General features: G+C 47.3%; 3 protein-coding genes across 3 annotated transcripts in view; 2 read left to right on the top strand and 1 right to left on the bottom strand.

The window, feature by feature from the left end:
* The first annotated feature begins 115 nt into the window (after window positions 1–115).
* LOC132467905 (zinc fingers and homeoboxes protein 1-like) lies at window positions 116–15,664 on the top strand. Its single transcript, XM_060065486.1, is given in 9 exon segments — window positions 116–964; window positions 1,951–2,311; window positions 2,750–3,177; window positions 3,179–3,367; window positions 5,340–5,561; window positions 6,679–6,894; window positions 7,703–7,867; window positions 8,050–9,318; window positions 10,256–15,664. Coding segments are annotated over 8 exon segments (3,024 nt in total). The 5' UTR covers window positions 116–964; window positions 1,951–2,070; the 3' UTR covers window positions 10,550–15,664.
* Window positions 15,665–15,917: 253 nt separating this feature from the next.
* Window positions 15,918–19,193, top strand: zgc:101716 (uncharacterized protein LOC492784 homolog). Its single transcript, XM_060065490.1, has 8 exons — window positions 15,918–16,156; window positions 16,435–16,536; window positions 16,693–16,836; window positions 17,033–17,083; window positions 17,410–17,554; window positions 18,016–18,157; window positions 18,514–18,646; window positions 18,795–19,193. Exons 1-8 carry the CDS (start codon window positions 16,052–16,054, stop codon window positions 18,984–18,986), a joined length of 1,014 nt encoding a protein of 337 aa, XP_059921473.1. The 5' UTR covers window positions 15,918–16,051; the 3' UTR covers window positions 18,987–19,193.
* Window positions 19,194–19,256: 63 nt separating this feature from the next.
* LOC132467906 (protein FAM83D-like) overlaps window positions 19,257–21,895 on the bottom strand; it is a 6,653-nt gene continuing 4,014 nt past the window's right edge. The window contains exon 6 of the mRNA XM_060065487.1: window positions 19,257–21,054. Coding sequence (XP_059921470.1) covers window positions 19,695–21,054 — 1,360 coding nt within the window. The 3' untranslated portion in view covers window positions 19,257–19,694. The remainder of the gene's footprint in view (window positions 21,055–21,895) is intronic.

Here is a 21,895-nt window from a genome sequence, read left to right on the forward strand (position 1 = left end):
CTCCAGTGGTTTCCAAAAGTGTCTAGATGCATTTAAAACGGCTACGGACCTGTGCTGAACGACTTAATATTCAGAGTAGCTTTAATCCAAAGAGCAATTGTGTATGTTCAATGGTGTAAGAGGTGAATGTTTAAAAAAAACAAAAACGACACAATAAAATAAAACGACAGACCTTTGGCGCATATTTCTGGTGAATAAAAACCGTATGTATTCAAACATCGTTGCACTTGCGGGTATTGGTAGATATGCATTATTTTCGATATCGATTTTTTTATAATCAGGATTTGTTTTAGCGTGATACAATATAACCCCGTACAGTGTAAAATCAGAGCATTGCCAGTCATGGTACATGTCTAATGGTGTCCTCAAGTAGCCTCTGGTGCCTCCCGAGCGTTCTGAAATGACGGGTCATGTGAGGACATTTTGGCAGCATAGGTTCAGTTTACGGGCAGATAGTTCCAGCATCGTCCATGTATTCAGAGCAGAGCACATGGGTGGGTGGGTGCGTTTTGTATGCGTTTATATATAATACTTGATAAGGTTTAATATCGAAGGCATTTATCCCCCTGTACATTTAATTTCGGCAAGTTTGAAAAGGCAAAAAACGCACAGCCAGTCGCCCAGGAATGACGTCAGGACGTATCACATTGAATAATGACGCCGTTTGATCATTAAAGAAATTCTGCCATTATAAAATAACTGAATTGGGTCAGCAAACGGCCACAAAACCCGCGGACATAGCGGAACTATCGTGGTGATGGGAATGTTCAAAGAACTTTAAAGCGGCGCTTGGGAAGGCGAAGTGTGAGCAGAGCGAGAGATGGTTCATGTTTTCAGCATCTGCAGACAGAAGCGATAGACGGGAGTCTCGTCGGTCCGTCTGTCTGCCTCCGCTGTTTTTGGGAGACCCGCAAGCCGAAATACTGCAGTCCCGGCCGGGTTAGGCTTGAACGATTCAACCAGGGTAGGAAGGACTAAGCGATACGTACAAAGATAACCCGAAAGCTCTTTTGCCCTGAGTCAGAAACTACTTTTCATCACAGTAGCCTGGTGGCAGTACTGCACATTTAGTTGTTACAGTAAGTTTACCACCAGACATAATCAATAATGAGTGGCCCAGCTAACTGGCTAGTTTAGCCCACCATACATGCAGGCTAGATGCTATTAAAAAGCTATGCATCTAATTATATTCAACTGTAAACATTAATTAGCGGGTATTAATGCTCTTCATTATTGTGAAAATGTGTACGAGCATTTTTAAAATGCCAATTTAAAAAAAAGTTGTAGCCCACCTGCCAAAAAAATATAAAAAAAACATGAATTGAGATCTCTTCACTGGTCTGCCTACATCCTGTTATTAAAATCAGGTCTAGAAACCAAATTCTAGATAATGTTATATCATCTACTGTGTTATTACTATTGCCTACAGCTCATTTCCTTTGAACCCACATGGATAATGACAATAGCTTATAACAGAATGATTTACTATATTATTTCCTTTACATAGACTATGTTTACAATTGATATAAACATACAAAAACCCAAACGTTTATGTGTTATGCTACATATAAGAATCCTAACACAAAATATGAATCAAAATGGGAAACAATTGTTTCCTTATGTACATGTGTTTATTATTTGGCTATTTAGGAAGATTACAGACCTCTGGGCTACACAGAACCGAGTGAAGATTACTCAATCATTTCAAATACTTCTCTTATCTACTGTTTCTTTTGGTCTGTCCTTATATGTTGCAAGGAATCGAACCCGGTATGAATCATGTGAAACATAAGAATGATGGTGTAATTACAATAGCCCATCTACTTGACCACGGTGGTCTCATTGGCTTCAATCGAGTATATCCACAAGCCCCCGTCTGTCTTCCACATCACAGATCCATCAGTCCATCGCTGTCGTGCGGCCAGCTCACCCGTTTCTCCCCCTCAATAGATCTCCCCCCATCGGGGACTCGAGCACGGGACAGACGTGTTGTTCGAGTCCCTCTAGACCACTGCCCGCTCACCCCCACGGTTGAGACCGTTAACCAAGCCTCCGGTGTTCGGCACCGCCATGTCCAGCCGCCGGAAGTCGACCACGCCCTGCATGGTGCTCGCGTCCAACGTGGTGGAGCAGGCGGAGGAAGAGGAGGAGTTGGGGGGGAAGGAGCTGACGGGGGAGGAAGGGGTCCAGGTGGAGGAGGCGGGGCAGAAGAAGAGCTGTGAGGACGATGAGGAGGAGGAGAGAGCAGCAGTGGCGCTGGAGGAGATGAGAGAGACCGTTTTGGTGGTTGCACCCGCGCCGCCCGACACAGGTGAGAGTGTAGACGTGTGGCCTGAAGTACTCCAATACCCGTTGAGAAGGCTGAATGCCATCTACTCCCATTCCAGTCTCCCAGACAGACTCTATAGTTTCTATATTATTTAACCTTATCATTTTTCTCAATTCACTGTGTGTAATTTTCTTAGAAATGTTTTTAAATCTGTATATAATTGAGAGCCATAATAAGCGAAACCTTTATTGTTATTCCTGATTTGTTGAATTTAATTTGCAAGTGCTTGACTCAAATAAATGATGCCGGAACAGAAAGTCCCCACGGATGATTATACAAAATCGAGTGTATCGCATTTAGTGGAACATCCCGCGTTTACAAAGTAAGGCTCATTAGTCGAGCCTTGGAAAGCCTTGGAAAATTCGGTCTCTTGACTTGAAATAGGGGAAAATAAAAATGTAAACCAAACACGTGTTGCAGATGAGCCCGCCTTCCCCCCTGTGGAAGGCCACAGAGACGCCCCCTCCTCGCTGAAGCCCGGCCCGGCAGAACCCTCTCTAGAGGAGGTCCTGTGTGGCGACGGGGAGTCGGTCGCGGCGTCCGAGGAGCCGCCGGGTGGCGTCGTGGCCGGGCCGCGAGCCCAGCCCCCGCTGAGGGAGGAGGGGCGGGAGGAGAAGGAGGAGGAGGAGGAGGGGGGGGAGGAGGCGGAGGAGGACCAGGAGGTAGTGGAGGACCAGGCGGCGGCGGCGGCCGTCGCAGCCATCTCCCTCAGCAAGACCCCCATCATGCGGATGAAGAGCAAGGCGGAGCCCAAGCGCATCGCCGTGTCCCTCAAGTCCCGGGAGGAGGCCGCCGCCGCCGCCGACGTGTTCGGGACGGGGTTAGGAGGAGGAGGGGGGGGAGGGGGAGGAGGGAGGGGGGGAGCAGGAGCAGCCCATCGAGGCCCCCCTGGGGCCCCTGACCCCCGTGGAGATGCTCCTGCAGGACTCCATGAGGTTTGGGGGGGGCAGCCTACTGGGGAACACCCCCCCCTCAGAGCAGCAGAGGAGGAAGTCGTCGGCGCTCAGTGCCTCGGTGCTGCCGGCCGGCCTGGCTCAGGTGAGGAGCTACCGTTCACACACATTGATCTGCTACCGTTCACACACATTGATCTGCTACCGTTCACACACATTGATCTGTAACCGTTCACACACATTGATCTGCTACCGTTCACACACATTGATCTGCTACCGTTCACACACATTGATCTGTTTCCATTCACACACTTTGATCCGTTCACATTCAAACATATTGATCTGTTACCATTCAAACACATTCAAACACAATGATTAGGGATGTCCGATATTGGCTTTTTTGCCGATATCCGATATGCGATATTGTCCAACTCTAAATTTTCGATTCCGATATCAGCCGATACCGATGTCGATATTTGGGTTATTTTTCCTCAAACCTAATTTAGGTAACATTACATATCTCCTGTTGTGGAATTAACACAACATGCTTAATGTTATTGTGATGCCCCACTGGATGCATTCTTGAATGCAACAAGGCTTTCCAAATGTTAACATTGTCTGTGCAAAATAAGAAAAATACTTCAACTTAATTTAAGGGAAAAGTGCCATGTTTATTTTATTTTTTTTAATGGTCTCAGACAACAGTTTGGATTACACTCTCCCTGAGATAATCTTGACAATGCCCACAACAAATAGGGCAAACTTGACTTCACAAATGATAAAACATTGTACCTGAACAACTATGTGCAACATAGCAGTATGTTTCTTTAACTAAAACTCAATAACCTCAATTGAATAAATGCACAAATATGAGTCAATTACAATGTGCACTGTACTGCACAATTTTGAAAACATTTATTTGAGCTATAAAAAAACTTTTTATACGTTCAAAAACTTCAGTTTTCACATTCCCATTCAGACTCACGTTTGTTAATTAGTCAGACAAACTGCCAGAAGTGCTCAGACTGAATGTTAAGCGAGCATGTTTCACAATTTGTTGCAGCTGTGAAACGATTATTCAGGTACATTAGTTCTCAATTAACATCAGTTTAGAGAGGAATGCTACTAAACGGTGCACACAGTCCATTATCCAACTGCCAAGCTGCCTGGTTTGATTTACTCGTGAACGTGTACTTTATTTCTTATCGCTGGCATATGTGTTTTTCATAGGTTTAATGTGTTTTACGATTGGGTATGTGGTTCAAAAATGTACTGACCAAATATCTCTTTAAGAATTACTTACTACCCTTTATTATAAATATATATTATCAAGTATATATTTATTATTATATTATAATCAATATTCATACATATTCTTATCTTGTTTACTCTAGAAATTGTCTTTGCATGTGTGTCCATAGCTTTGGATATGGAGAAAAGCATAGCATCGTTTATATGCATGAATCATGAATAAGCATTAATTGTAAGTGTAGGACTAATTACTTTAGTGTGATGTTTCAAATGCAGTATGAGTAGTAACAGTGCTGCTCCCACTACTAGTTTCAGAATAGCGTAGTTTAACTTGTCCTAACCTACCCAGGTACGAAAAATACAAACATCATACGTCATCATACATTTTGTACGTTTAAGCGGCAATCCTGACCATTGAAATTAACATTCCCCGAACATAAACCCGTAGTTTAATTAGAAAATCATTATCGGGCATTACCTAGTTGATCTTTTAACGTGAAACCATCGCTGTCCACTGGATTAATAGTGAAACCATTGCTGTCCACTGGATTAATAGTGAAACCATCGCTGTCCACTGGATTCATAGTGAAACCATTGCTGTCCACTGGATTAATAGTAAAACCATCGCTGTCCACTTAATTAATAGTGAAACCATCGCTGTCCACTGGATTAATAGTGAAACCATCGCTGTCCACTGGATTAATAGTGAAACTATTGCTGTCCACTGGATTAATAGTGAAACCATCGCCGTCCACTGGATTAATAGTGAAACCATCGCCGTCCACTGATTAGCATGTGTTTGTGTCTGTGCGTTTGAGCCCCTGCTAACCTCGGTCCCCCCCTGGCCGTCCGCTGGGTCTGCCCAGGTGCTGTCGGCCCTCCAGGCCCAGCAGAGCTCCGCTGCGGCGGCGGTGGCGGGGGGGGTTCAGCCCCAGCTCTTGGTCCCCCTGAGCAGCATCCCCTCCTACAGCGCGGCCATGGACAACAACGCCCTGCTCGGCAACACCTACAAGAAGTTCCCCTACCCCTCCATGGCCGAGATCGCCAGCCTGGCCGCCCAGACGCAGTTCACCGAGGAGCAGATTAAGGTAGAGGCTCCGTTTTTGGGGTGTTGTTTTGTTTTTGCTTCGCATTTATTTCATTTTTTCTGCAATAGCTCTGAGCAAATGCTCAGAGCTACTACTGCCCTCTGGTAGGAGGTACAGGAGCCTGAAGAGCAGAACCAACAGACTGAACAACAGCTTCTTTCCTTGGGCAATCGGGACACTTAACACTCATGAAACATAAAACATTAAACAGACACACATAAACCTCAATTTCTATAAAGTGCAATATGCTCACGGCCTTTCATATTTAATGTTTATTATTCACCTCGCCTGTCCTTGTGTTGTTCCAAATGTTTTTCTTGTTATTTCTGTCTTGTTTTTTTTACAATTTCTAACTTAAATGCTTGTTTGTTGTTTTATATGTGAAATGCACCTTCAGTTGCCACTCCCAATTTCGTTGTATAGGCAACTGTACAATGACAATAAAGGCTCTCTTATCTTATCTTATCTTAATAGTTCACCGCAGAGGAAGTACAGGGAATGCTAGTCATGGGTCTGCCGCGTTTCTGTACCAGGGCCCGGGCGGGGAGTAGGCTAAACTCGTGAGAACAAAAAACGCACTGACGGTAGATCTTGTTCACAGCGCTATCATAGCAGGACTGACACAGGTGTAGCCCCTAACCTCAAAGGAGACATTTTATACAACCAGGTGTGAGTGTGATTAGCCGGATGCAAATTATCCGCTATTAATTAGCGGAGCTGCTAATTTGCATCCATAGTCCCTAATAAAATAAATATAAAAAGCAGAAGAGACAGCAAACAAATAGATAAAATACTAAGTAGAGGAGACAACACACATAGCCCAGTACATTACACAATCATAAAGATACCAGATGCAGACAGGATATAACAATGCATTAAAAAGTAATGTTCAATTAGTGTCCAGTCCAGCTAGTGGTCACACTTGTGATTGGATTTGAGCCATTGTTTTAGTTGTCCTTTAAAAGAAGAATATGTGGTGCATTCCCTTATTGTGGAGGGAAGACTGTTCCAGATGTCTCCCCCCACAACAGACAACTATGCATGTGACAGATAAAGTATATTGAACTCTTGAACCTTGAATCTCCTACCTGTTCCCTGACCCCCCCCCCCCCCCCAGGTGTGGTTCTCGGCCCAGCGGCTGAAGCACGGCGTCAGCTGGACCCCCGAGGAGGTGGAGGAGGCGCGCAGGAAGCAGTTCAACGGCACGGTGCACACGGTGCCTCAGACCATCACCGTCATCCCCGCCCACCACCTGTCGGCCGCCGCCAACGGCCTGCAGTCCATCCTGCAGACCTGCCAGATCGTGGGCCAGCACGGCCTGCTCTTCACCCAGGTGGGCCCGCCCGGCGCGACCGGCGGTCCGGCCCGCAGCGAGTTAAAGGTCCCGTTGGCAGGGGCCACCAGCTGTGTGGTGGGATTCGCCCGGCACGAGACGTTTTGGAAATCTGCCCCTTGTGACATCACAGGTGGGCGTGTCCGCCTAGATGTGTGCTGGATGGATCAGTCTGCCAGCCGACCCAGTGGGCTGTAGCAAACGCTGCTCATCTATCCGTCACACATCGAGGTGGACACGCCCACCTGTGATGTCATAAGGGGCAGATTTTCCGATTTTTGTAGCGGCTAATCACACCACACCTGGTGGCATGCCATGGGACCTTTAAGGGTTCCACGTCGACGCAGCGCAAGGGGGTTTAGGGACCCGTTACGTCCTTGCGGACCCTCCTTGCGTCTGAGGTGCCTGAGGTGCACATCCTTGCGTTGAGGCGACGCGGCAGCAAGGGCTGTGATTGGTCCGCTCTCTCAAACCTGAAGCAGAACCATGGGCCTTGCGTTGCGTCGACGTGGAGCCATGTTCAGCTCTTTAGATCGGCCGATGTTGACCGAACTTTTAGGTGTCTTAGGTGTCGGCCTTTTCCACTCTACAGTTTCCCCATCAAGTCGTGCCCACCGACCTTTCTTATATGTGACGGTTATATGTGATTTTGTGCTATTCACACATCCCATGCTTCTCCTTTCTTACGAGGCATCAAATGATCTCAAACATTTTAGTTTCACAAAAACTTCTGACCCCCTTTATTTTTACTTGGCGTTTTTCGTGGAGGGAAACAGGGTTTAAAAGTTTCGGTGTTGGCTCTGTGTAGGTGGGTCCAGGGGGAAACCTGCCGGTGACCAGTCCCATCACCTTGACCGTTGCCGGCATGCCCAACCAGTCTCAGAGTGCCAAGGGCTTCTCCTGTCAGCCCAGCCCAGGGAACAGTGAGCTCAAGAGGGCCACCACCATCCAGCCCCCACCCCTCTCCCCCCAGGTGGGCCGTCCTCTTGTATTGTATCCGGCGCACTCGTTTGTCCTCCGCTAAACCCGTCTCTGTTTTCGCAAGCGTCTTCTCCGTCTCTGAACGACGCTTAAGAAACGTCAAAAACAACGATTGACGGGATCTGATCCTAATCCATAACGCCGTCACTCTTCCCTCTCTCCGGGGGCGCGCAGGAGAACTCGGCGCTGAGCTGCGACACCTTCGGCATGCGGCCCAAGAAGTCCAAGGAGCAGCTGGCGGAGCTGAAGGCCAGCTACACCAAGAACACGTTCGCCAGCGACGCCGAGATCGCCCGGCTCATGCGGCTCACCAACCTCACCAAGGGCGAGATCAAGAAGTGGTTCAGCGACACGCGCTACAACCAGCGCAACTCCAAGGGCAGCCACGTCATCGTGTTCAACGAGGGCGGCGGCCGCGCGGCGGGGGGGTTGGCGGGCGGTGGCGGCGGCGGCGGCGGCGGCGGCGGCGGCGGCGGGGGCCCCATCGTCATCGACTCGAGCGACGAGCCCACGTCGCCCCACCCGCCGCCGCCGCCGCCGCCGCGCACGCCCAAGACGTGGAACGCCTTCCCGGACTTCACGCTGCAGAAGTTCAAGGAGAAGACGCCGGAGCAGCTGGTGCTGCTGGAGGAGAGCTACGAGCAGAGCGGCACGCCGGCGGACGAGGAGCTGAGCCGGCTGCGCACGGAGACCAAGCTGACGCGCCGCGAGATCGACGCCTGGTTCACGGAGCGCCGCAAGACGCCGCCGCCGCCAGCCGCCGCCGCCGCCGCGTCGTCGTCGTCCCGCCGCTCCCCGGACGGCGAGGCGGACGGCGGGGACGGAGGCGCCGGGACGAGCCCGCGGCAGCCCAGCTCGCCCACGCCGTCGTCCTCCTCGATGTCCTCGGTGTTCCGCAAAGGGAGCCGGACGCCGCCGGGCGGCCGCGGGAGGCAGGCGCCGGACGGCCGGGACAAGGCCAAGAAGTCCCCGGAGCAGCTGCACGTCCTGAAGAGCGCCTTCGTGCGCACCCAGTGGCCGGCCACGGGGGAGTACGACCGGCTGGCCGAGGAGAGCGGCCTGCCGCGCTCCTACATCGTCAACTGGTTCGGGGACTCGCGCTACTCCTGGAAGAACGGCAACCTCAAGTGGTTCTTCCAGTACCAGGGCGGCGGCGGCGGCGACGCGCTGAACTGCGGCGTCGCGGGCGGGAAGGCGGCGGCGGCGGCGGCGACAGGGGGCGGGAACAACGGGCGGAAGAGGCGCGTCCGGAACCGCGGCTGGGGCCGCTCCCGCACCAGGAAGCAGCCCAAGAGGTCGGCCTCGGAGCTGGACCGGTCCCCGCCGCTGGTGAAGTTCAAGAGCGGGCGGGACATCCTGAAGGAGTACTACCTGAGGCACCGCTTCCTCAACGAGCTGGATCTGGACGAGCTGGTGTCCAAGAGCAACATGAGCTACGAGCAGGTACCGTGTAAAAGCTTACACTCAGCACATTAGTTCATCTCTCTCTCCTTAATCAGCGGTCCTATCAAATTATGTTACTGTCCAATTGATGAGGAATCGACGTAAGCCTACTCCAACTACCACAAGAACAACACTCTATATTGTAAAAATCCCACCAATAGAAACCACTCTGCTCTTCAGCCCTCCCTCTGCCTACCCTCTTCAAGCCCTGGATAAGCGTTTCTACGCTGGTCCAGAGTCTGATTTAAGAACGTAGATCCGTGTAGCCTTTATGTAAGTGTCTACGTAATAGAATCGGTTGGACAGCACATCACAAACGTAAACATGTTGCACATTGTGCCTTTTTAAAGCTTGGGTATGCAATTTGGAGAAACCAGCCTGAGTAAGCTACATTTCATGTTTCCAACTGAAGAATCCCCCCCCCCCCTTCAGACCTCCTGCCAACGACTCTCCCCCAAAAGTAGCTTGCTAGCTTTCCTCAGTGGGCCAAAGGCACGAATCACCATCGTGTTGCCTCAGCATTCAACAACAGATCGTGACTTAAAAGACGTTTATTGTGAAAATCATCGAGATGGGGCCCTTTAAAGTTGACATATTGTACCACAAGGTGTGAGTGCGATTAGCCGTTAGCCGTCTGCCTCTTCTGACATCCCAAGTGGGCGTGTCCACCTAGATTAAAGACGGATGGATGAGCAACGTTTGCTACAGTCCTACGGGTAGACTGGTCCATCCAGCACACATCTAGGTGGACACGCCCACCTGTGATGTCAGAAGAGGGCAGATTTCCAAAAAGGCTAGTAACGGCTAATCACACTCACACCTGGTTGGTGTCACATGGGACCTTTAACAGACCTTTATTGAGATGAACATCTTCGACACGGGGCCCCTTAAGTTTCATCTGACGCCGTGTGTTCCCGGGCCCCTCCTCCCCCTCCAGGTGAGGGAGTGGTTCGCCGAGGTCCACCGCCGCGTGGACGCCGGCCTGGACCCCTTCCTGGACCACGGCGAGCCCACGGGCCAGGCCGACGAGGGCCGCGACGCGTCCCCGGCGGGCCCGGCCACGCCCGGCCGGGGGCAGGCCGCCGCCGCCGCCACCGCCATGACGACGGGGGACGAGCTGGACGACGAAGACGAGGACGACGAAGAGGAGGACGAGGACGAATCGGACGAGAGCGAGGTGTGGCAGCCGTCCCGCAGCGTGAGGAAGTCCCTGTCGGGGTCGGAGGACTAGCGAGCGGTGGAGTGTCCCCCAGGGGGGCGCCCCTCCATGTAAATATAGTCCCTAGTGTGAGCATGCAGTGGTGGGCTGAAGCCACTCCCCTAGCTGTGTTTTTTTTTTTGCATGTCTTTTGATTCGTCATGTGAATCGAAACCATACTGTCAAGTCACACGCGATCGACCTCTTCATGTCTACATACGGTACGAGTTTCATAGCGTTCTCCCCGGTCGAGTTATGTCGGCAACGGTCGTGACGGTGGAGCGAGGCGTGAGAGAAAGACTCGTCGTCCTTATGCTCGTTGACCGCAGGGAAGGGGACAAGAGATCTGATAAACAGGGTCTCTGACAGGACAGTACGACCCCAAACAGCACACCTTAGAAATTGCCACATATTTTATTATAAACATGTTTTAGAAAAGTGTGCCTTTTTTATCCATAAGGATTTGATATAGCCCAGTTCCCTATTTTAGAAGATACGCTGCCAAAACAATTTCCATGGTTCTATTGGCAGCACACACTTGCCCCTCTGCTAAAAGGCGGCAAGTTCGATTTCGCCCCGCAGACGTTGCTGTGGTCGATCCAGCGGCGGATTCATCGTAGCGCTCAACTCTCCAACGAACACAAATCACTGCATGTGCACCTTTCTTTACTACTGGCTTATGTCGATTTGCATAGCAGACTGACGTGACATTTAAATGTAGCACCTGGTTGTAACTTTTAGCACAGAGAAAAAGAAGGCCTTAATACAAGTTGAGAACCCATGGGGAGAAAGACATCTATCTGATTCAGGCCTTGTGTTAAAAAAGGCTTCTGACATTTTTGTATTATGTTTGTGTACAATCAGTCATAGGAACGTGTGGTTGACTCCCAAAGGTACGTGGAATGGATGAGGAAAAGCACCTTGGAGGAAATGTATGCTCTGAGGGTAATAATAATAATAATAATGATTTTATTAATAATGATGCAGAATGCATCATTCTTCCTTTTATTTCCGATGAGTCTTCCCATTTTTTATTTTTTTTTGGAACAACATTCATTTGTTAGTGATATATTCATAATATGAAAGGTCATACACACAAATCTGAATTATGATGCGAAAAACAATCATGCCTTCGAGTTCCTTTTATTTTTTATTACATTTCTTAAGATTGGTTAAACGCCCAACCAAATACGTTGTTTCAAACCAAATTGGAAATTTAGTAACAAAAATGGAGGCCTCTTTCTGTGCCAAAGTATAGGGCGTAAACATGTGGCTCATCAAGAATGAGCTGGTCGAATATGGAATGTGGAGACTGACAGCCAGAGAGGACCCCTACTGTGAATGTTCTCCCGGCGAAAGGCCCCTGACATGTTTTCGAAGCCTACCAAAAATCTGGATTTTTATTTTTATTTTGTTTTGTGTATCCTTTTTATTTCTATCCAAGGCTGAAGAGGATTTTGAGACTACTGTTGTTCAAGGCTATTGGTATTATGAAATACAGAAATAGGTGCTAATTAATTGATTTTAAAAAACCATTCGGTATTCCAATAGACTAGTGCTTTGTACTGAGGGTGAAAGAGTAAAGCAAGCATGCACTTTTTGTCCACTTCTGTAAGTCGTGGAGTAAGTCCCCATTAGGCACCTTTATCTCATATTATACCATTTAATGGCTCTGTGAGACCAAATCTGTTTTGTATACTATTGTCTTAACAAATATTTTGCCTTTTTTACTTGGTGTGTTTTAAGAAGGAGAAATCCTCCCAATTGTCTCATTTTTCTATTGATATGTATTACCCAAGAGTCTGGTGTTTTTTATCGCTTTTAGCAATTGTTCTGGTTCATCCGTCACTTTCTTTTTTCAAAGTTGCACAACCTGATTGCTATTTTACAAGCTCAGTCGCTAGACAGAAATGCTTGATTGTTCTTTTGTTTTTCTATTGTGATACAAAATGCATTTTTCTTGCATCGGTTCTGCTTTACCCTCCCTGTCCATTACATCTTTAACTTAAGGCTCTTCTCATCTGTATTGTTGGCTTCTGTGTTATTTATGCCAACTTTCTCTACCAATCACCCATTTTGTACATACTCGAGAAGGGGGGTAAAGAAAGGGGGCAGGCTGATTTTTAGAACAGCGTCTTATCAAAACGCTAACATGTTCTGGACTTCAGACTTTCTTGGGTGCACGTTCCATGTAAAAAGAAAATACTTGTTCACTGTGCATTGTCGGTGTTGCGCTAAACATACCTTGTGATGGGAGACCCTCAAGATGCCACCATGTACGCCTGTATGAAGATGGCCATCACAGAGTCTCCCCTCTGCTTCCCTCTGTCTGCAATGGATGGCTACCGCTGAATCTTTCACTAGATGAACCTACAGTGGGCCCTTGCGGCACACGTTATTGATTGGCCAGATCGCCAGCGGTTTCAGACATGCTTAGGAGGACACTGTGAAAGATTTCACACGTTTTTTGTGTACGTTGGCCGAAAACAAAAGTTGCGATGCATGACCAAGTGCTGCATTATTTCCACTGGTACCCACTCTTTAAGTGGCTGTGTCTCTCTCGTGGACATGACGTGTCTGACTTTCAAAAATGTTTTGGACTGTCGTGAATCTACATTAGGCCCTTGTCACTCTTTAAGGAAGAACTGAACAATTAATATTTTGAACTGAGAAATGGTTTAAAAATAACTAAAACTTGTTTCTATCTTGTTTTTCTAAGCCAACATAAATTGCTAGCTATAATCCAAAAAGCTATCTTAAAGGTTGGATATGGGATTTGCTAAACGCCAGCAGATTTTGAAAATACACAACTCAAATGGTCCTACCCCCTCTCCTTCAACACTGACTCTGACTCCACCCATTCCAAGTACATGGACGCGCAATCATCCACGAGCGCGAACACAGATGCGCGTGATCGAGCCATTAGCTAGTTAGCTAGCTTGGGTCACGAGCTTTGAGTACGTGCACGAAGGGGTCACTCTCGCGGAGAGTGGGCGAGGGGGAGTGCAGTACGACTGTTTGATTGACGTACTTACTGTCCAATGCCACTCGGTGGGTCTGGAAATCATTGGCTGGAGTTTTTCGAGCCCTGCCCGTTCCACAGATGATTGACTTGTTTAACTTTCATGTCAGTACTTCTAACTCAGTGGCTGTAAGTGGGTTATGATAAGGATTTCAAGTAATTTTGCAAAAATGGCCAAAAAAGAGAATTCCATACCCTACCTTTAATTTTCAATCTGGAATCCAAAAAAACTACTGTAGATTAACAATCAATAATTTGATGTTGTGTTCAACTGTACAATTGTTTATTATAATGTGTAAAGTGCCTTGCAATGAAAAGAAAATACGAAAAATACATGTTAATTGTATCTGGCCAGGTATCCCGTAAATCTTGTACTGCATGCAATAACAAACACCAACAGCTTTTCATTTTGTACACACAATATTTGGGGTTAGTTTGCCTGGTGCAGGATATAGGCTGATTTAGTCAAGACTTGACCCACATTTCTATGTGTATTTCAGCACCAAGGGCCGGTTCCATGAATGTATTGTCTTATATTCAAGAATAACCAAACGTTAATCACAGCGCAGTGACAGTGCCGTCCCTGGTAAAACACAGGTTATTGCTCATGCTGGTCCTAGCAGGTAAAAGTAAGGCAGTTTATCTGCTAAGCCAATGGCACAAGTCTAATCAGATAAGAAATCAGTGTTTTATGTTGTCCTGTGGTTTAGTGAGTGTTGCTTGTTTTGACCTAGCTACATGCCAGCTCCCAAAGTCTTTCCCTTGTTAGGATCAACATGTTTATCAGCCCCAGTCAAAATGTCAAGTCTAGACGGTCCCATAGTTTATGGTTTCCTATCTTTCTATTTAAGGGATAACGTCAGTAACAGAAATGTCCACATGTCATTGGATTGAGTTCTACAGACACACATAGTATGTACAATTTAGTGGTGTTCTTTTTTTTGCTTTAGTTTTTCAGGGCCGGCCAAGTAGCGTCACGGTAGTTAGTCTTTTCTGTGCAACATATTCCTAGCCAGAACCCAATAAAACAAAAGATGCAAAGTGTGTCTGTTTTTTTTAGGGGGATCAACATGCATTCTGTCGTTTCCTTGAGGAAAATGTGTGGCAATTTTTGATGTTCTAATTATCGACTACGATTCAACGATAGCAGCTTATGTTTGCCAATGGTACTTTCATTTTAGTCTGTATGTAACAGTTAAAATAATATATAGTCAAGTCTTATAAAAAAATAATTGGGAGTTATGACCTATGACCCAGAAACCAAAGAGTGTGTGACTGAATATTCTGCCTTGTTATACGGTATTATTAAATTCTGTTACTATTACCAATAATAGAGATGAAATATTAGATGCTCCAGCTCCTTCTAAGTTGTGCTAGGTCTGCTGTAGTGATATATCTGTTCAATGAGCTGATTGCTATTGTCATTTAAACCAGTTAACCCTGTGCAGTATAACTAAGTTTACATTGTGATTGACATGCTGTTCTATCGCTGGCCTTTTGCTTATACTTTGGCTGTTATCGCAATAGTCCTCTCTGTGTATATACACTTACTTGTCAGTATGTCGGGCGGTTGAATGTTGATGGACAATAGTAATGTTAGAATTGAGATGTTGATTGAATCCGCAGCCATATACAATTGGCTTTTCCTTCCACGTTCCTCCTGCCCGTAACTGGGATTTTGTAATACATGTTTGCGATGTTGTATTGATAGGTAAAGGCCTAATAGTAGTAGTGACAATTTCTACATTTCAAACACTTTTTATGTTTCTATTTCTCTATCATTTGCTGCGGCCCGGTGATTTTCACATTGTATTGAAAGATGATGGTGGTGGACCAGTTCAGTGTTTGCTATGAATCTGTTGTTACAACCGGTAACATTGCAACAAGTAAAATTTTAAGTAAATCTGTTTTACCTGAATGTTGTCTCTTTTAATCAAACACTTTTTTTAAATTAAGAAATACATATTTTTAAGTTCCAGCTAGAAGTAGATATTCATTCATTGTTTTAGGAGATATTTTCATTGCCCTTCCATGAGACACAATAGGTTGTGTGGATAGTTTGTTATTGAATTAGATTGTTTATTTTTCAGCATACATTTCAGAAGATAAATAAAAAATTAAAATTCTGTGATTTTTTTATTATTACACACTCATTTTTATCTCCACGTTCATTTTCTTCTCTTTCAATAGAAGTGTGCTCCTTTAGCCAGGACATGATACATTGATATATAATAATAACAAAGGGCAAATCGGTCTATTGAGTTTTAATCTGTTCCAAATCACTTACCTCTAGAGAAATAAGGGAACTTCTCCTGAACCCCCTTCAACGCCCTGGTTGAAGGCTGCATAGGAACACCTCAAGGCGGAACCTTGTTCCCCTACATGATTCTACTCGTGGTGTTTTAGTGATGTACTGAATGCCGACGCAGCAGCGCGCAACATGAACGTCAATTAGTTGTAGCATTCTTGTTGTAAATAACAATTTGATAAGGTTTAGGCACAAATAATTCAACATGGAGATTTTTGGAAGTGCGTTTGATGATTCTATGTTTGGCGAAACTAAGGACAAGGTGTCCGTCAGTCTGTTACCCTACAAAGCCAAATTATGTGAATCGCAGGTAAGACTTTCCGCTGTTGAATACATAAATTGCACGACATCTGATCAGTAAATACAAATTAATTAATCTCAGTTCTTAGTCTGAAAATCCGGCCTCATAAGCAGCAAACAAAACGAATTGACAGCGTGGTATATATTTTCTGTTTAGGGTGCATATGTTGGTTATACTGGTTATTTTATCTACTGACATGAATGCTAACCCGAATCCTTCCCCACTACAACTTATTCATAAATTGTTTGTTTCAAATTATCAATGTAAGTTTTTGTTTATTTCCCCAGTGGTTTTGTCAGAGTTCAGCTCTTGACACAAAAGACTCGTTGGAAAAGCAGAAGGTTTTTAAATTCCGAGGGGATCTCGCCTGCAGGCAGAGGAACTACAAAGTATTTAATAGTGGCCCGCCTTCATTACCTTAATTTAACCTAGAATCTCATCTAATACATGTGTTTATGTCACCTCAATTCAAACCCATCATTACAAAACACGCTCCCAAAGGTATACAGCAAGATAACAACCCTCTTGTTTCTGCAATGTCTTAGGAAGCCCTGGAAGCATACAAAAGCTGCCTCGAATGGGTCCCTGACACTAACTTGACGATCCGAAGAGATGTGTGGGAAGGAATGGCCCGATGTTACTCCAACCTAGGACAAGGGGAGAGAGCCCTGGAGATGGCTGACTTACTGGTATGTCCACTTACAGACCACTACATCGCCTAGTCACATAGTGGACGTGCTCCAAATGGTTTACTTGTGTCCTATATAGTGCACTGTTTAGGGCTACCCTGACCAACTGTTTGGATTAATGCTGCTATCCTATTCAGCTAAGGACGCAGTATGTAAAAGAGTGTCACTGCATGTCTGCAATGTTTTGTTTCCCTAGAGCAAAGAAGCCTCCAACTCCTGTCATTTAACCAGCCTGCTGCTACTGAAGGTAAGCAACAGAACAGATACACAGTCTGTCTTCTTCCACTGCAACGGCTCTCTATACTGAGGTTTTATGTTGAGAAATAATCACATAAAGAAGCGTGAATACATGGACTTTTTTTTAACAGTAAAGGTGAATGTACGAATCAAATGTAAAATCGAATGTAATTTGAAGTGACTTACTTTGTACAGAGTACTCAGTGTTTATTGCATAGTTCACACCTTCTCAATCCTATGTGTTTGTAAGATCAAAGCTTGTTCAAGATCGCAGCAAAGCAAACAATACTTTTTTTTGTACAACACCAAGTGCTAAACAGTGAATGAATCGACCAGGTCAGCATCCATCATCATTCTGGTACGATTGGAGCCAAGACGGGCGCGCTGGAACAGCTGTGCAGCCTGATTCCCTATAACCCCTGGCACTGGTACAACCTGGGACAGACCTGCCTGCAGCAGCTAGAGGCCAACGCATCACTCGGTACGTCTGGAGGTGGACGATGGAGTCAGTGCAGTGTTTGTGAGCGTATGGCGACGTACCGATCTCAATTAAAGGGTAACTTGTTCTGGCAACCAGGTGCGAGTGTGAAAAGCCGTTACAAGCCGTTTTGAAAATCTGCCGACATCACGAGTGGGCGTGTCCACCTAGATGTGTGCTGGATGGATGAGCAACGTTTGCTACGGTCCACTGGGTTGCACACATCTAGGTGAACCCGGCCACTTGTGATGTCAGAAGAGGCCTATTTTCATAACGGCTAATAACGGCTCACGCCTGGTGGTATAAATATACTAGGTCACCTTTTTGATCACTTTCAACTTGGATTTGGTATCAATCAATCAATCATTAAGGCACAACTGCCAAAAATACACCTATTAATGTACGCTGCTCTGACCTGATGCCTTCATAGCCTGGATGTCAATGTGTTTGTGTCCCGGATGCAGGCCCCTGTTCCCTAAAGGAGCGAGCTGCCGGAGCCGAGACTGATGGCAGCGGGACGGAGGATGGTCAGCGAGGAGAGGGGAGGGACGGGGGCGGAGAGGACAGAGCCTGGCTGGAGGCCTGCGTGTGTTTCATCAGAACACGGTAAGGGGGCAGGGGGAACCAATGTGGAATTTGCTGTGAGTGCCTCCACGGCTACGGATGATGAAACACAGAGAAACGATCTCCACAGATGTCCTAAAGGCCCCGCCCCTCCCTGGACCGCAGCTCTTCGCTGCACCATTCATTTTCCCCGTTGGAGTCGTCTCCATTTTGATTTAATTGACTGTTTATTGGTCTACATGTAAAAGACCATGCAAATATAATAAACATTCAAGGCGGTTAGATGCATGTATTGAGTCCAATAGGTACTTTTAGTTGTTAATGATGGAATTACATTGTACGGGATCATGTATGTTTTGTTATTTATCGTTGACTATTAAATGTGCTCCACCTTTCAGACTCTTACTGCGCATGCTTCGCCCGCAGCAGTCCTCCTTTGTATTGCAGCGCAGCGAGTGCGCCCTCTGCAGGTCAGATGAGGCACTAGAGCGACTCAACCCTACGGAGGAGACGTTGCAGACGCTGACTGCGGTGAGGGCTCGTGACAATGAAATGAAAACATATGTATTTAAAAAAATATATATGAATACTGCGTAGGATGTGGATATGTTGGTCTGGAAGGTCCATTTGGGGTTCTTTCATCCTAAGTGGAGTAATCTCCTTACTGTGTGGCTTCCAGGTGTTGTCAGAGGACCTGGCTACAGAGAAGATGAGGGAAGACAGCCAGGATGGTGAGAGTCTGGCCAGTGTTGGTGAACTCAGCTTCAGGGAGTGCTGGTGGAACAAGGTGTTGGAAAGCCAGCGCACAGGAGGAGACCAATACAGACCAGCCGTAGACGGATGCCAAGCCACAACAGATTTAGAAGGCTGACTTAACATTGAGAGGGGAAACCGTTTTTAGTGGAGGATTGTACCTTTAGTGGAACATTGTAAATGCCCCATCTGGGAGTCCATACGAATGTATATTACCATTTAAAACCTACCTACCTTAAGATAAACACTTACATTTTTATTTTGGAATATTTATTGTGAAACTATTTGTTAATAAAACATGAAGCTTTTATGGATTTTACATTGATTATGTCTCATGCTTATTTATTTGAAACGTAAAAAATAAACAAAACAGTCAAACGTAACAATGTTCATGAAGCATACTTCATTTACTGTAAACCAGATCCGTCTACTCATTCAGTTCTAAATAAGACAAGCACGAAAACGCAGGGTGTTTTGTTCAATGGCTGTCATTTTCATCATGCACTGAGAATGCGTGAGCATGTAAACAAAACGCACCTCATGCCAAGCGTATTATTTTTAAGCTTAATCATGAGCTCGAAACCCTAGCTTATCCTAGCTATCTTTGTTGTACACAGGGAACGGGTTAACCTAGCGACTGTTAGTGCTTTGCACTCGGTTCTATGAACATCCTCGCTGTACCAACGTACGTCTTATGACCAACATACTTGTAAGTCGCTTTGGATAAACGCGTCATCGTAAACGCTGGTGCAGAATCCCGCTACGAGTGACCAGCCTCGACGGCAGGCCCGGCCCTGAGTCCCATCGAGCGATCCTCCTCCAGCCTTCAACTGAAGGAGGCTCCTCTTCGGAGCGCCGCCGGTCTGCCGATCGCTCCGCTGGTCCGACCCCGCGCCCCGGTGACAGCGCCTCTCTGGCCGGGCTCCTCCACCCCCCTCCTAGGACCCCACGTCCCGTTGACCCCGGGCCCGTTCTGCAACACCTGCCTGGAGTGCAACTGGGATATCCAATGCAGCCTTTGGGACGGCACCAACTGCTGTGCGGGGTAGCTCTGGTGGTCCGGAGGGGGGCCCTGGGAAAACCCAGATTCCGGCTGCTGATTCGCCGGAGTCCTGAAATCGGTTTTGGCTTCGGGCCGATGGGAGTGCGTCTCTTTGGACACTGCTCCGGGACCCCGATGATGGGGGTGTGCCGGGGATCTGAGACGCTTGGGGGATTGTGTCCGGCACCGGTTGTTCTGTGGTGACGGCTGGGTCGCGGGCCATTGTCTTTGGCTTTGAGTGTGGACAAAGAAGCCCTGTGTGTTTCCCTGGTTGTGCGCTCGCTGCGAGAGAGGCCTGTGCGGAGGCTGTGCGTCAGTGTCGGGCCTCGGCTGGGCCTTGTGGTCCTTCCTCTGCGACCGCCTCAGCGTGTCTAGGTTGACGGCGGCCGTCCCTGACTCCATGGCTGCTCTGCGGAACCTGTTGTAATCCGGGTACAGGCGTCCGCCCCCCGTCGTGGGCTTAGTCGTAGCTGCTCGGGGACTCATCTGCGTCCTTGAGGTGGACGGGCCGCGTGGGCTCCACGCCGCGTCCACTCCGGTGACGTTGAGTTTGTAGGAGCGGGAGAACGTCAGGCCGAAGGGGTCGGAGGGCGGGGCGTGGGACGCGTGCGGCTGCAGCGTCCGCCAGCGTCGCTCCGCGCTGACGTTAACGTCAGAGAGGCCGTGGTGGTCGACCTCAGCTTTGCCACGGTGCTGCGGCATCTCTCGGTTCCATCGAGACGGGCTCTCCGCCTGTGTCTGTGTCTGCGTCGGCGCTTCGTCCAGTGCCAGACTCATCACATATGCTTCCGCTCGGTTATGTTCGACCTCTAACTCGGATAAGGCCAAATGGGTCGGATCGGCAGCGGTTGGGATTTCCGCCGCCGCTTCCGCTTTCTGTCTGTCTGTGGTCCCGTGGAGGTCGCCGGTGGTGACCCACCTCTGACTCCTCAGCATGCTCCTCAGCACAGAGTCAGAGGGGTTAGGGTGTTGGGTGGGCCGTGGCGCGGAAGGGGCCAGGGTCATCATGGCGGTGGGGAAGAGAGGTGGGACCGGCTGGGAGCTGAGGTAGAGCCGGCGGAACTCCTGACGGAAGGACGTCACCGAGCCGCCCTCCAGGAGGACAATAAAGTTCCGGTTGACCTTCCAGGAAAGCCAGGAAAAACTGCGTTGGGAAACACGCACACACAGGTTATGACACCAGTGTCTCAAAAAAGACCTTCATAACAACACTAAAGTGGTTTTAACATTATGTTTTTATGAAGGTCTTATTTCATTCGAGAAGCTTCAAGTGACACGTTTGGAGTCCCTTGAAGCTTGCTTGTATTAATTAGTGTTTAAATTAAAAAAATTACACTTTTACTTGACACTGGTAATCCGAGTCAGGCAGAGAGCAATATAACTTGGAGTAGCTACCAAAAAAGATATTGTCCTGCACAACCTAGCATCATGTAAGTAGAACTGGACAGAGTATAGGGATCAGAAATGCAAATTTTAGTATTTCTTAGTGGTTGTGTGAACGGTTTGTGATGGAAACATCTATTAGGTTGCTACCTTTTAGTCATATAGGCTTTGTTTTCCATTGCGTGTATAGTCTTGCCACCCTGCTTTTCCTCAGTGCCATCTATGTATGTATTGACCCTTGTGCTTGGTTCAGTCACCTCACCGCGGGAGGGAATGATGTCATCAAAATGTTAACCTTTGTGCTCTGGTCAGCGGTCCTACCGTCCTCTGAGTCAATCAAAATATTAATAACCTTTGTGCTCTGGTCAGCTGTCCCAGCTTCCTCAGTGGCATCTAAATGTAAGCCCTTTGCTATGGGTAACCAACCTGCCTTCCTCAGAATCAATCGTGACGTTAACCTTTCGCGCTTGGGTTAAACGTTCACAGGACATCCTCTTGTGCACTCTTCTACTCGCTGAGAACACAGGCAACGCTGTGTTTTGAGTAAATATGACCTGATTTGATTATTGACATCTGCAATGTGAAACTGAAAACTGAAACTG

This window comes from Gadus macrocephalus, chromosome 11 (genome assembly GCF_031168955.1).
Source record: "Gadus macrocephalus chromosome 11, ASM3116895v1".
Lineage (NCBI taxonomy): Eukaryota > Metazoa > Chordata > Actinopteri > Gadiformes > Gadidae > Gadus > Gadus macrocephalus.

Bases quoted from the DNA above. Each gene is read 5' to 3' on its own strand.
- zgc:101716 (XM_060065490.1), top strand. From the start codon at position 16,052: ATGGAGATTTTTGGAAGTGCGTTTGATGATTCTATGTTTGGCGAAACT. The intron at 16,537-16,692 runs GTATTTAATAGT...GCAATGTCTTAG, and splicing joins GCAGGCAGAGGAACTACAAA to GAAGCCCTGGAAGCATACAA. The intron at 18,158-18,513 runs GTAAGGGGGCAG...TCCACCTTTCAG, and splicing joins GTGTGTTTCATCAGAACACG to ACTCTTACTGCGCATGCTTC.